Raw genomic sequence first — 15,850 nt, 5'->3', positions numbered from 1 at the left:
ACCTACCCTGCACATCTTTGGGTTGTGGGGGCGAAACCCATGTAAACATGGGGAGAATGTGCAAACTCCACACGAACAGTGACCCGGGGCCGGGATCGAACCTGGGACCTCGGCGCCGTAAGCCATCCACTGCACCAACCTGCTGCCCAAATTTGAATTCATAATCTAGGCTTTCACTTCAGCCTGATCCCAAAGAGGTCCTACATGGTCAAGGTGCTGCATTTTCGACAATATGTTGAATCAAGGCACTGCTCAGGTGGATAAATTCCATGGGACATTTTGCACAGCAAAAGAGGTTTACTAAGTTCTGTCCTGGCCACAATTCTCCTTCAGCCAACATCATTGGCAAAGATTAACAAATTGGTTACCCCAAATAACTGCAAAACAACTCCAAGTCAAAATAATTCATTTGGGACATCCTGAGAAGGTGGAAGTATATTAAATCAGTTAGGTGGTTGAACACTTTATTGGCCTGAACACAAATGTAAAGCTGATTTGTAACAAACTGGGTACAAAGAGCAGTTACAGGCACACAAATAGTGATCCCACCCAAATGAAGAAAGGTCATTTGACTCTGAATGTTTTGAGCAATGCGAGGTTGATTTTTAAAACCAGACACAACTTGACATTGCTTTTTTTTTTGCAACATGCTCCTTGTCTATTGAAAAGTTGACCAGGAAGAATAAATCATGAATGAAGGAGAAAAACTTGACAGCGAATATTTGACATTATTCTAAGAGTAGGAGAGTTGTTCTGGTATCCACCCAGCCAAAATGTATCACTCAATCAATATCACTGTTATCTCTGGACTGGGTCATTTATGTCAACAATGCTGGGTTTGCAACAGTGACCTGCTCTCAAGAGTACCTTGGCAATGCTGAGACCTGATTTGGCAGGTCGTAAGGTTGGCCCCATTGTGGGCGCACAGAGCCTGTTGAGCCAAGTGGAACTACATCTCCCAGCGGGCAGAGCGAGGCTCGCGCATGCGCACGGCCGGCGTTTGTTGCATTTTCGGAGGGCGCTTATTGCGGAAACCCTTGGCTCCTTCAGAGGCGGTTCAAAAAAAATATATATAATATCGGCTTGACGGACCCGCAACCCCAAACCCACCGTGACACGGACATTGAAGATCCTCCTGAGGTTCTGCCAGCGATTTAGCCGTGGACTGCTGCGGAGGCTTTGCCAACCTGGATTACCGCAAGGTATCGCTTCTCGCTCCGCTGACAGGCCGCGTGGTTGCCATTGTCCCCCCCCCCCCCCCTTCCTAACTGTGCCCGGGAGAGGCAGAGAACCTCTCCAATCAGCCCCCTCCCCAGGACAGGTTTTGGGGGGGGAGGGGAGGGACTATGGGCTCTTGGGGGAGGGCCTATTGGTTCTGCGTTGTATTTAAATTCCACTTCCTTCACCAACCTCCCCACCTGAGCTGTGGTTATTTGATGAACCAATTTTTTTAAAAATAGCTCGACAGACACCACCATCACCTGCTAAGTATTTCTTTTAAAATTAGATGCTCAAATCTCGACAAGAAACATGGTGGGCGCGATTCTCCGCTGCCCACGACGGGTCGGAGAATAGCGGGAGGGCTGTCCTGACAATTTTTACGGCCACCCGCTATTCTCTCCCCCCCCCCCCTCCGGCCGCCCCCGACACGAATTGCTGCTCGCCGTTTTTTATGGCGAACAGTGATTCTCTGCAGGCCGATGGGCCGAATACCGCGGTGTTTACGGCCGTTTTCACGGCCACGATCACACCTGCTTTCAGCGTTCATGAAAACGGCCGCAAAGTGCCCATCCCGGACAACCATGGCACCGATTGGCACGGCTGCACCACGGCCGTGCCAAGGGTGGCATGGGCCTGTGATCAGTGGGCACCGATCGTGGGCAGCGGGTCCGATACCCGCGCACTATTTGTTCTTCCGCCGCCCCGTAGGATCAGTCCACGGGGTGGCTGAGGGGCATGCGCGGGTTTGACGCGTCTGCATGATGACATCACCCGAGCATGCGCGGGTTGGAGCCCTCGAACCCGCACATGCGCGGCTGACGTCATCGTGCGCGTCAGCCGGCGTGACGCTTGGCGCGCGGACTTAGCGACGGTCGCTAAGCCCGCGATGCTGTGCTTCACGGGGCCCCGCTGCTAGCACCGCCCGGGGGGGAGAATCGGGTCCCGGGAGGGGGTGCGGAGGCTGCCGTGAAACACGGGCAGGTTCACGGCAGCCTTTACGACTCGTCGCATTTGCGGAGAATCGCGCCCGGTGTTATTAGAAAATGCTCCCGGCTGTTCTGAAACCACACTGACACCACAACTCAACTCAGCCCTTTCCCCCTAAACATTCGGGCCATCTCTTTCCGACCATTTTTCAGCTATTCTCTTTAAAATAAATTTACAGTACCCAATTATTTTTTCTTTTCCAACTAAGGGGCAATTTAGCATGTCCAATCCACCTACCCTTCACATCTTTGGGTTGTGGTGAAATCCCCGCAGACACGGGAAGAATGGGCAAACTCCACACGGACAGTGACCCAGGGCTGGGATTCTAACCCAGGGCTGTCGGCAGCAATGCTAACCACTGTGCCACGTGCCGCCCTATTTTTCAGGTATTCTGAGAATTTGCATCAAACTAATTTTTAATTCAACAGGGATGTCTAATTGTGCGATGAGAATTCAGAATCGCACTGATATTTATTAAATCAAGTAATATCCTCAAAAGTAGGGATTTGTCAGTGTCAGTTATCCGAAGCGAGTCATGGTGCACTGTGACGGTGCACTGTGACGTGCATCCAATCAAGAGATGAAAAATGGACTGTAGGAGCAATGAGTGATCTTATGATGCAATGGCGGGTGGGCAATATTCAATTTTGATGGAGTGTCACTTTGAAGTGCCCAGCAAGCCACTTAGTTCAAGGGCAATTAGGGATTGGCAACACACGCGGGCCCAGCTGGTGACGCTAACATCCCATGAAAGAATTAAAGGTTAATTGACAAAATTGAAAATAAAAATACCAAGAAAATAAAAAGTGGATCTTGCTTTTTATGGGCATGGAATATATTTGTCCGTTTGGGGTTGTGAGTTCTGAACTTTAGAAATTGTAAGTCACTTGTACTTTCATACAATGTATTTACAGTCTTTGCTTCACACCTGAGGAAGGACTGAAACTTACAAGCTAAAAATCAATTATTTTTAAGCATATTTAATGTGAAATCACTCAAATCTGATTGTTTCCCTAACATAATTAAGTGCCTAATAAAAGAATCAGCTAGATTTCAGTTATCTGCTGTGTCATTGTGCCATATCTTGGGACCCATATAAATCGAGCTTTTCTATATGCTACAATGTGTTCACATGTGCAGAGTTCAGTTATTTTATATCGATGCTTATCACCAGGATGACTCACCAACAAAGATAGCATGTGCCTCTATTATGATTTTTATGATTTTTTTTGGCCGTGTACAAATTGTGCTGTTGTACAGATCATGTTCTTGGAACTTTGCAATCCTATATCTGAACATCACAAGTAACACAGCCTCCCATGTGTTGTATCTGTAACAAGTTGTCCATACGGTCTGTGCTATTATCGTGTCTTTGTTGACAGCTGCATCTTTTCAAAGAGCATTCCTGGAATCCTCTGACTGGTAATTTGTTTGTGATGTTCACACTTCTTCCAACCCCTGTGCAACTTCCTTCAATTATGTTCTATTCATATGACACCAGCGCTTCAGTTGCGAGATTAACTATCTTTTATGATTGGTATTGAATTATGAAATGTCACAGCATATGGGGGGCAGCAGGGTAGCATGGTGGTTAGCATAAATGCTTCACAGCTCCAGGGTCCCAGGTTCGATTCCCGGCTGGGTCACTGTCTGTGTGGAGTCTGCACGTCCTCCCCCTGTGTGCGTGGGTTTCCTCCGGGTGCTCCGGTTTCCTCCCACAGTCCAAAGATGTGCGGGTTAGGTGGATTGGCCGTGATAAATTGCCTGTAGTGTCCTAATAAAAGTAAGGTTGGGGGGGGGGGGGGGGGGGGGGGGGTTGTTGGGTTACGGGTATAGGGTGGATACGTGGGTTTGAGTAGGGTGATCATGGCTCGGCACAACATTGAGGGCCGAAGGGCCTGGTCTGTGCTGTACTGTTCTATATAAATTGGTCATTTAGCCCATCACATCTTCTCACTATCAGAAACTAGGGTCTAGACCTAGTCTTCGGCTAGTACTTCACTTTCTTAATCTCCGTCTATATTTTAATGTGTTACTTTTGTAACATCGGGTATACATCTGCTTATCATTTTCAATGTGATAGATAATAGAAGCCATTATTTTCATGTGGTGCCTTTTTCAGGTGGTCACAAACATAGGACGGAAGTTCCGCTGCCCCCAGAGTTGGGATTCGTGGCGGCAGGACCATGTGATTTGGCGTGATTGGAAAAAGTCAGGGTGGGATTTAGCAGCTGCCTTAGCCACGGGCGCAAATCCCGTAATGACAGGTAATTCACGGAAGAGGCCAAAATCAGGATTTGCGGCAACGAGATTTTGAAATGCGGGCTTTCCGGGCTCGCCCCAATGACGCGATCCTCAGGGCAGGCACACACCTGATATGCATGAATCCTAATCCGTTATAATATATTAATGATTAATATTACATCTTCAGCCCCCATTGACTCTACCCACTCACCAGGCATGGATTACTACTGCTTTTTAAAAACTGGAACCAGGCGCCATAACCTCTGAGAGGGTGTCCAATGGCATAGGTGGGTTGTTTGGAGGGTGGGGGCGAGGGGGTTGTCAGAGGTTTCCAGGATTGGGTATGTGGCTGGTATGGTGGTCATGAAGTCTGCTGACTTGTTTAAAAATTCTTAGAGGGCTGTGTTAGTTTGCCACTGTGGCCGCGAGCCACATGGGATGGGGATGGGTGTAATGAGAGTCTAGAAGGTGGGCCTAATGGGCTGGGTGGATGAGACCCTGAAAGACCCTGCAAGACGATGGCCCAGCCTGGGGGGGTATGGTGGCAGACATCACCGTCCAGTTGACCCTACCTATTAGGGATGTGCGAGCAGAACCCCTAGTGATATAGAGGATAAAGGAGGGGAGAACCAGAGAAGAGGACAGAGGCGACTGACAGAGTAAGGGCATAGGCTGAGGGCAGTAATACTATGGTGATCTGAGCTGTGAATTAGCGGTAGGTGCTGGATAAGGCGCCGGACAGGCTGCTTCCAGGTTCAGGAGGCCAATGGGTCAGGGGGGCACTGATGTTATCCAGCTACGACACCAATCTGACTGTGCGTCTCTCGCTCTCTCTCTCTCTCTCACACACTCTTCACAGGTAACCAAGCGATATAATTATGAGCTGGCTATTCTTCATATTACAGCACTGGAGGAGCATAGACTCCTGCAGCAATGTGCAGCAACACCCAGGGAAGCCGGCGGAGACCTGGGGGGTCACAGGGTAAGCCGGAGACCAGGGGGGGTCACCAGCTGTGCAGAGGGCACAAAGGCGTAGAAAGAGATCGAGGGTAGACAAGACCTGAGTGTCCTCATCGAGCTTTTGGACAATATGTGCCACAGCAGACTGTGCAGTACATTGTGGTGGAGGACACCATTCCCTGAAGTTCACGGCAGCCCTCAACTTTTATGCAACGCAATTGTTTCAGGGCTTCATGGGTGACCTGCACAGCATCTTGCTAACATCCACCATAAGTGCATCCATATGGTCAGGGATGCACTCTATGCAAAGGCTTTGTGCTTTATTAATTTTGACTTCAACCACGCCCAGCAAGATGAGAGGGCTATGGGATTCAGCATCATAGCTCCTCTGCCACAGGTGCAGGGGCAATTGACTACATCCATGTCGCTCTACACGCCCCTTGGTATAAGAGAATCCCCTTCATAAGCAGGATGGGATTCCACTCCCTCAATGTGCAGTTGGTATGTGACCACCAGATAGGATTCATGCATGTGTGTGCATGTTTTCCAGGAAGCATGCATGATAGTTACATCCTCGGGCAATCGCAAGTCTCTGGCATTTTTGAGGGTCACCTCAGGAGGCAGGGATGGCTTGAAGGAGACAAAAGATATCCCCTGAGGTCTTGGTTGATGACGCCCGTGTGGAGACCAGAGGCCGCAGCAGGGGCCTGGTACAATGAGGCTCACAATGCCACCTAATGATAGAGCGGTGCATCGGCACTTCTGCCTCAACAAGTATGGTGGGGTCCTCCAATACAGGCCACAGAAGGTCTCCCGGATGACAGTGGTCTCCTGTGTACTACATGACCTGGATTTCAGTGGGGCAGCAACCTTCATGAGGAAGACCTGAAGGAGCAGCATGATAAGGATCTTCGGAAAAGGAGGACATCAGAAAGGAGTTGAGGAAGAGGCTGCTGAGGATCCAGGTGTTGGAGACCAGGTGGGGACAAGAATGTGCACAGGCAGGAAGGCTAGGGATGCGCTCATTGCTTCTCGCTTCCTGGAGTAGGACCAGCATGTTGTCCGACAGGGCGTCCATGGAGAGCCAGGACCTGGAGGGCTCCAGCCTACTTTCAAGTGGCACTGGTGTTGCTGCATCACCTTCTTATTTCCGGTACTCCTGGCGGAGAATCAAGTTTTGTTCTCCTGACTTTGATGTCAGGTTAACTTTGGGCCGAGCTACCCGACAAACAATGTCAGGAACTCCATTTGCATTCATTAGCATTTCATGTATGCTAATTAAAAGGCCACCTCAGCAGAATTAAGTTTGTCCAATTTAAGTTCACCGCCAGTGAGAATTTAGAATGTTCAATTTTGGAACTGGTGTGCACCTGGCGAAATTGACATCTTCCATGATTTTTAGGTTGGTATATGTTGCTTTCGCTTTCTTGGGGACCCCGCATAGCTTCATTTGAGTGCCGGTAGCAAATACTGCGCCACGGCTGAGATGGGAGTCACGTGAAGGCTGGAAGAGAGGGGTTAGGGTGGAGTGAGGGGAGAGGAATGATGATTTCGGATGGGTCTAGGGTGATGACGACAGGGGGACACTAAGGGAAGGGTTGAAGGTGGTAGGGAGAGTTTGAAAGGTGACACACATCATTTTTCCAATCTGATCTTGATCATGTTAGTGAGATTCCTTGAAGTGTGAGAAGGGTCTTTTCGGGTGAGTGGAGTTCAAGCGTCCGAGTAAATGGACACCCTAATAATTATGAGTCAACTGGATATCAACCAAACCCAGTTCTCTATGGTGACGTTCGCAGTGCAGCAGGTTTGTTCCTGATTCATGAGTGTCATAACATTGAGATACCAGCAAGACTTGGAGTTGCTGTTCTTTCAGTGCCGTTTTTCATCAGCTGCAGTCAGAAACAGGGAGGGAGGGAGGATGATGTCTTAAGACCATAAGACATAGAAGCAGAATAAGGCCATTCAGCCAATCGAGTCTGCTCCACCATTCAATCATGACTGATATTTTTCTCATCCCCATTCTTCTGCCTTCTCCATATAACCCCGATCCCCTTATTAATCAAGAACCTATCGATCTCTGAATTAAAGACACTCAGTGATTTGGCCTCCACAGCCTCCTGCGGCAAAGAGTACCACAGATTCACCACCCTCTGGCTGAAGAAATTCCTCCTCATCTCTGTTTTAAAGGATCGTTCCTTTAGTCTGAGATTATGTCCTCTGGTTCTAGTTTTTCCTACAAGTGGAAACATCCTCTCCACGTCCACTCTATCCAGGCTTCGCAGTATCTTGTAAATTTCAATAAACCCCCCCCCCCCCTCATCCTTCTAAACTCCAACGAGTACAGATCCAAAGTCCTCAACCATTGCTCATATGACAAGCTCTTCATTCCAGGGATCATTCTTGTGAACCTCCTCTGGACTCTTTCCAAGGCCAGGGCATCCTTCCTTAGATAAGGGGCCCAAAACTGTTCACAATACTCCAAATGGGGTCTGACCAGAGCCTTATACAGCCTCAGAAGTACATCCATGCTCTTGTATTCTAACCCTCTCGACATGAACGTGACATTACATTCGCCTTCCTAACTGCCGACTGAATCTGCACATTAACCTGAAGAGAATATTGATCAAGGACTCGCAAGTCCCTTTGTGCTTCCGATTTCCTAAGCATTTCCCATTTAGAAAATAGTCTATGGCTCCATTCCTCCTTCCAAAGTGCATAACCTCACACTTTTCCACATTGTATTCCATCTGCCATTTCTTTGCCCACTGTCCTGGCCTGTCCAAGTCCTTCTGAAGCCCCCCTGCTTCCTCAATACTACCTGTCCCTCGACAGGTATTGGTATCATCTGCAAACCTAGCAAGAGTGCCTTCGGTTCCTTCCTCCAGATCATTAATGTATATTGTGTAAAATTGAGATCCCAGCATAGACCCCTGAGGCACACCACTAATCACCGGCTGCCATCCTGAAAAAGACTCCTTTATCCCCACTCTGCTTTCTGCCAGTCAGCCAATCCTCCATCCATGCCAGGATCTTACCCTTAACGCCAAGGGCTCATAACTTATTTAACAGTCTCCTTGTCAGAGGCCTTCTGGAAATTGAAATAAATCACGTCCATTGATCCTCCTTTGTCTAACTACCTTGTTACCTCCTCAAATAACTCTTGACAGATATGTCAACTGTGACCTCCCCTTGACAAAGCCGTGCTGACTCAGTCCTGTTTTATCATGCACTTCCAAATACTCCGCGATCTCATCTTTGATAATGGACTCTAAAATCTTACCAATCTTTAAGGGGTCAATGGCAGCCAACTCGTGACTCCAAACCTCCATCCTCCCAGATGAATGGTCTTTGCTGACATATGCTGCCGAGGCAATGGTATCACTACAGAGTCTCGGGTAGTGGAGACCAGCGGAATAGTGTCTCATCATGGCTCTCATCATCCTGGTCACAGAACAAAGTCTCCATTCACAGGCATGTATGCATGGGAGGAACACCCATCTCTGGTCCTCCAGCATGTCCTTACCTGGAAGGGGTATGCTGGGGATGACTAGACCGAGGCCAGGCAAAGGGCTTATTGGCCTGCTGGCCTTGAGAGGGAAGAAAGCCTGTAAAGGATATGCAAACTAAATGTTTCATTTCAATTGGGTCACACATCCACTCAGGCATTAATGATGCAAGTTGCAAGACACCGGCCTTGGTAATGACTCTCATCCAGATGAGGTGAAGGAGGGATCGACAGTAGTTGGCACAGCACCAAGAAGAGCAGAGGACTGAGTAGCAAGAAGCAGCTAGGCCTCTAGAAGATCAAGATGCTGGCAAACATGGATCACTGCAACAATGAGCATTGGCCCGATGATGGGTGCATCGCTCTTATTTAGAGATGCAACACACATGCGTAAATCTCAACCAGAGCCCAATCCCGTGCTCGTGTTTGGGGGTGTGATTCCAATTTCAAAGCATGTCCCCCATTTTTGCTACACTTGCCATTGTAATTGTAATTGAAAGTCAGGCATATAGATGGAATTTTGTCTTTTGGAGACTAAGTCCAGTAGTGGGCAGGAAGGTCAGTGTGATAGGCAATACTGGAATTACCCTTGTATATCTGGGATGTGATTGCTCACGTCTTCCAGCTTCTCCAGTGTGAGCTGCAGCTGCAAATTACTCTGGGGGAGTAATGTGGACCTCCAGGCCGGCATTGAGTCAGTTCTGGCTGCGTGCCTTTTAAATATGGCTTTAGAGCCTTTGACCCCATGAGGTGACCAACTTCCTGCCTGTCCCTTCACAAGATCCGCTGAGCTCATTGCAGATGTATAATTAATGATCTGAACAGCAGAAGATCACAAGTGTTCAGCTGTCCCACCACCCAGCAGGAATCACTGACCTTCCTGCCCCACCACTGGTCTTAGTCTCCAAAAGACAAAATTCCATCTATACACCTGACTTTCAATTACAATTACAATGGCAAGTGTAGTAAAAATGGGGGGACATGCCTTGAAATTGGAATCACACCCCCAAACACGAGCGCGGGATTGGGCTCTGGTTGAGATTCATGCATGTATGTTGTATGAGGGCAGCTGCTAATAGAAATCAGTAGCTGCCCCCATTCAAGTCATATTTTGGTGTCTGGTGTCAGAAGTGCTACATGCAAAGAAGAGACTGGGCAAGATCAGGTCTGAACATTGTGCCTCTTTGAATAGCCAGAGTTCCCCTTTGGAGAGGTGCAGGCACGCCCTGTGGAATTTCTTTAAACTTAGCTTAACTGTGCCAGAATTAGCAGAAAAACTCAATTCAATCTGTCTTGCTTTAAAACAAGGGTATAGATGGGCGGGTCCATTGGACTTGCTGGTTAGTTTTATTTTTGCCTTTACTGACTCATGCATGCAGGCGCCGGGACAAACATTGCGCTGGAGAAGGGCACATTGCACTTAGTGGGAAGGAAGGTACACGGTGAGCATGGCACCCTCACCATAGATGCCTCAGAAACCAGTCAATGTGTGCAGCCGAAGGGCAGGAGGGGGAGGCAGCACAATGTACACCAGGAAGGAGGAAGATATGCAGGACAATCCAGTACTACCCTGTAGGAAGGGTGTACAGGTCTAGGGCATAAACCGCTATATAAAGGACAACCAGTGCCGAAGGTGAGCAAAGTTAAACCCTGAGGTGGTGACAAATGTACGCCACATGGTGCAGCAAAAACTCAAGCCACATTCTGTTGACCCCCATTCCCTGCCAGCGGCTATAAACGTAACAGCCACTCTCAATTTCTCTGCCTCAGGTTCTTTCCAGAGCTCAGCAGCAGGTCTGTCTGTTATATAACAGTCAGCAGCACACAAATGTATTAAGGCTGTACTAGTCCTGTTTGCTTGTGTGCAGGATGACATTACTTTCCCTGTAGATTTGGCACCTTGGATTTAAAGAGCAACAGCCTTTGTCCAATTTGCAGGCTTCCCTCAGGTTCAGGGTGCTGTGATTGCACCCATGTTGCCATAAAGGCTCCAACTCATAATTCGGACACCTTCATCAAATTATCATCAATTCATCAAAACAGTGATTGTTTAGCACAGGGCTAAATCGCTGGCTTTGAAAGCAGACAAAGGCAGACCAGCAGCAGGTTCAGTTCCCATACCAGCCTCCCCGAACAGGCGCCAGAATGTGACGACTAGGGGCTTTTCTCAGTAACTTCATTTGAAGCCTACTTATGACAAGCGATTTTCATTTCATTTCATTTCAGTTCAAAAGTATTGCCTTAGCTGTAGCACTTTTGATACATCTGGTGGTCATGAAAGGTGTTTGGAAGGGCAAACACCCTTCCATAGCATAGTGATTAGCATAATTGCTTCACAGCTCCAGGAGCCCAGGTTCGATTCCTGGCTTGGGTCACTGTCTGTGCAGAGTCTGCACGTTCTCCCCGTGTGTGCGTGGGTTTCCTCCCACAGTCCAAAGATGTGCAGGTTAGGTGGATTGGCAATGCTAAATTGCCCTTAGTGTCCAAAATTGCCCTCAGTATTGGATGGGGTTACTGGGTTATGGGGATAGGGTGGACGTGTGCGGTTGAGAAGGGTGCTCTTTCCAATAGCCGGTGAAGACACGATGGGCTGAATGGCCTCCTTCTGCTCTGTAAATTCTATGAAAAAAAATTCTGTAAATTCTCTGAAAAAATTAAATTCCTTCCACTCACTCAATGTACAGGCTGTTTGTGACCACAACAAAGTTTTCCTTCGTGTGTGCGTGTGTGTTTTTGTTCATCATCCATTCACGAGTCTTGGCAGCTAACTACACGATGTTTCCCCTAGTTGGTGAGTCTAGAACCAAGGAACACAGTCTCAAGATAAGGGCAGGCTATTTAAGTTTGAGATGAGGAGGAATTTATTCACTCTAAGGTACCGTAGAGGGCTGTGGAAACTCAGTAAAGATAGAAATTGATCAAAAGTCCAAAATTGTGCAGGTTAGGTGGATTGGCCATGCTAAATTGCTCCTGCATGTTCAAAGATGTGCAGGTTTGGTGGGATCACAAGGATAGGACAGGGCAATGGGGCTACGTGGGGTGCTCTTTTGGAGGGTTGGTGCATATTGATGGGCCAAATGGCTTCCTGCACTGTCGGGATTCTATGACTGTGATAGATTTCTGGATACTAATGGCATCAAGGGATATGCAGATAATAGGGAAAATGGTGTAAAGGTAGATGATCAGCAATGATCAGTTTGATTTTGTTTTTTATGGGATGTGGGCGTCTCTGGTTGGGCTAGCATTTATTGCTCATCTGTAATTACCCTTAAACTGAGTGGTTTGCTAGGCTTTTTCAGAGAGCCTTTTAAGAGTCAACCACATTGCTATGGGTCTGCAGTCATATGTAGGCCAGACCAGGTAAGGATGGCAGAATTCCTTCCCAAAGGGAGGCACAGTGGTTAGCACTACTGCCTCACCACTCCAAGGTTCCCAGTTCAATTCCGCCCTCGGGTGACTGTGTAGTTTGCACGTTCTCCCCGTGACTGCTCCGGTTTTCTCCGGGTGCTCCGGTTTCCTCCCACAGTCCAAAGATGTGCAGGTTAGATGGATTGGCCATGCTGAATTGTCCCTTAGTGTTAAAAGGTTAGATTGGGTGATAGGGATAGGGTGGAGGTGTGGGGCCGGTGCAGACTCAATGGGCCGAATGGCCTCCTGCGCTGTAAAGTCTATGATTCTAGGATAAACAACATTAGTGAACCAGGCAGCTTTTTACGACAATTGACAATGGTGTCATGTTAATCATTAGACTTCTAATTCCACATTTTTATTGAATTCAAATTCCATCATCTGCCATGGTAGGATTCAAACCTTGGACTCCAGAACATCCACTGGATCTCTGGATTATTTGTCCAGTGATAATACACCACCAGCTCCCCTTGAATGGCAAAGCAGGCTTGGTGGGCCGAATGGACTACTCCTGATCCTTTTGACCGTGTGTCTCTGGCATGAAGAGGAAAAGCTCAGCCATACATTTTAGATTACAGTCAGTCAAGGCTTTGCTGTTAAAGTTATAATTTGCCCCAACCTCATCTGCAGAATCATTCATCAGATTTGCAAGGTACAAATGTTTTCTGTATTTACCACCCACCCTGCCACAGCTATGTTGAAATATATTGTGTATATTACAAAAGTCTTGGCAAGTGACACAAGACTGTTATTGACTATGCAGACAGTATTCTAAATTATCTTCTGTTAAATACTGCAGTGACTATTTTCTTCAGTGGTTGCGTGGACTAATTAACCAAAATTGTATTTATTTTCTTCTTATTAAAATACTTTTGTTGTATTTCACAGAACCAGCAAAATAAAGTTAGTTTTAAATGCTACCTTCAAACTAATAGTATAAGCATCTGTTTATTGTCACTATTATTATGTTCCACATTTAAGCAAGTGAAGGTCGTAAAGCAATTATTATAATTTGTTTAATAGCTTTGAGAATTACAGATCACATTTCCTAACCACAACTGTTTTTGATTAAACTTGACTTTCTTTTCCCACAGTACTTACAGGCTGTGTGGACACTTTTTTACCATCTGTAATATTATGCTTGTTTTTTTTTTGATTCATCAATGCAAGGATTACTTTCCACCTATTTTTAAAAATCCATCTCCTGCTTTCATAGGAGCATTGACCAGAGAGAGTGCAGTTCGAAAAATGGCAGTGCCTCACCCGCTTGGTCATTTATGTTTAAGCTTCAACTGACTGACTGTGGGAAACATCACAGTCAATCCTTCATTCACTTGATGTGCACTTCTGGTCTGAGTCGCTAGATGCTGATCAAAAATGGGAATCATTCAGTTTTTCCAGCCCCAAGTCCAGGATGCATATGTTGTCAGGCTGAAATCAGCTAACCTGGCTCAGAGAGGGAATTATACTTGTCCCCTTGCTGCTCTCTCCGACCGCGATGCTTGTACTTTAACAATATAGATTATTATTATTATTAACCAAGTGAATCATTGGATACGTTTTAATGAACTTTCTAACTTGTAAAATAACATTAAACAGCTAAAAGTTGTACGAGTCTTCTTTGCATTTGTCAAAAATAGAAATATTAAAAATGTTTCTTTCAGATCAATATTTCAACAATGGCCGATATTTTTAGCTACTTCGATTGGACAGACCTGAAGTTTAATATAGCTATCCTGGCTGTCGCTTTCAACCCATTGTTCTGGAATATTGTGAGTATTGGCTGTTGCTTATACAGTTCTGCATAATTACTGCATTCTCTGATGTATTTTCATACCATTTGTCAAAAGTGGACTCATTCCAAAAATCCCCACTCTGATATCCCGATGAGAGAAATATAGACCTAATTGTATAAAATGTCAAAGAAGAATATTCCTGGTGGATATTCTCAATAAGTGTCCTATGGGACCTTGACATGTAAAGAATGTTGATTGGCTTAAGCATCCGGTTTACTAAAAGACATCCAAAAACACAATGCATCAATTTTATACCAATTATAATAATAATTTTTATTGTCACAAGTAGGCTTACATTAACACTGCAATGAAGTTACTGTGAAAAGCCCTTAGTCGCTATATTCCGACAGCAGTTTGGGTACACAGGGAGAGAATTCAGAATGCCCAAATCACCTAACAGCACGTCTTTCAGGACTTGTAGGAGAAAACCGGAGCACCCGGAGGAAACCTACGCAGACACAGGTTGGTACGGGTATCGATGTGTGGTGCAGGGTGGGGTTGTGCCACCCTTAGGTGTGGGGGGTGCAGTGTCAAGTTACGGGGGTTAGTACCATGGGCATAGTGCTGCCCAATCACCGTGGCCACCTGAGGGGATCATGCAGTTTTTACGGCACTGCTGGCTGGTCCTGATAGTACCCACTGCACAGGTGCATCACCTCACACTTATCCGGACTGAAATTCATTTGCCACTGATAGTACCCACTGCGTCGATGGCCGCTGCCACCTGCGCCCAGGCATGGCGAACGGCAGCTTGCAGCCTCCTTTTCGGGCCTGGGTACTGGGTCATCCACTTCTCCACCACATCCAAGAGGATCTCCAGCTTGGCGTCGGTAAACCGCGGGGCTGCTCTCCTAGCTGCCATCTTGTTCGCTGGGATGGTGTGTGTGGGGAGTGCAGTGTGTATATGCGGCTGCAACTTGCCAGCCCTTGTGTGTGAATCGCAGAACTGGTGAATTCGGCACCATTTCTCATTGGAATCGATTGAGTTCCACGAGGTGCCGGTGCTAGCCCCTTAGCTGTAGCAGAATCGGTCCAGGAGCGGCACCAGTTTTTGTGTCATGAAAGTTCACAAATTCTGCGTAGGCTTCAACACTTAGTCTCTTGAAACGGAGAATCCTGCCAGATGCCATCTTCACCAGTTTATCCACCTGCCCTGCTGCCTTAGGGACCTGTGTACATGCACACCAAGGTCCCTCTGATTCTCGGTGCTACCCAGCGTCCTGCAGTTTATCATGTATTCCCTTGCCATGTTTGTCCTGCACAGGTGCATCACCTCACACTTATCCTGACTGAAATTCATTTGCCACTGACCAGCCCGTCTATATCCTCCTGTAGTCTAAGGCTATCCTCCTCACTATTAACCACCCCTCCAATTTTCGTATCATCTGCAAACTCATTGATCAACCCTCCTATATTCACCCCAGCAGATCCTTAAGGGAGTGGAGGAGTTTTGGAATTGTATTGTAAGAAACCTTGTTCATTAATTTCTACTTATCGTCTTATGTGTTGTACTTGCCACAGATTCAACATATTGCACTAAACAGTACAGTATTTCCTTTAATTTGCTCTGGTGAATGTGTGTGCATTGTTTTCAGTGTTTGTTCGTAGTGTAAAGAAGGGAAGGCGCACTATACTGAAGCATGTGTGAAGAACATGATGCTGACTCATCTTTCATTAACGGTGCAGTAGTTAATGATTTTTAAAGATTAATGAGAGTTAACTAGAT

The 15,850-nt window shown here is 46.8% G+C and overlaps 1 protein-coding gene across 1 annotated transcript in view; it reads left to right on the top strand.

Moving 5' to 3' along the window:
- The first annotated feature begins 980 nt into the window (after positions 1-980).
- Positions 981-15,850, top strand: part of pemt (phosphatidylethanolamine N-methyltransferase) — a 151,075-nt gene continuing 136,205 nt past the window's right edge. Inside the window, 2 exon segments of the mRNA XM_038819345.1 lie at positions 981-1,202; positions 13,993-14,100. Of these exon segments, the coding sequence (XP_038675273.1) occupies positions 14,008-14,100 (93 nt within the window). The 5' untranslated portion in view covers positions 981-1,202; positions 13,993-14,007.

The sequence above is a fragment of the Scyliorhinus canicula genome, chromosome 15 (assembly GCF_902713615.1).
Source record: "Scyliorhinus canicula chromosome 15, sScyCan1.1, whole genome shotgun sequence".
In the NCBI taxonomy this organism is placed as follows: Eukaryota; Metazoa; Chordata; class Chondrichthyes; order Carcharhiniformes; family Scyliorhinidae; genus Scyliorhinus; species Scyliorhinus canicula.
This window is presented reverse-complemented; position numbering and strand designations above follow the sequence as displayed.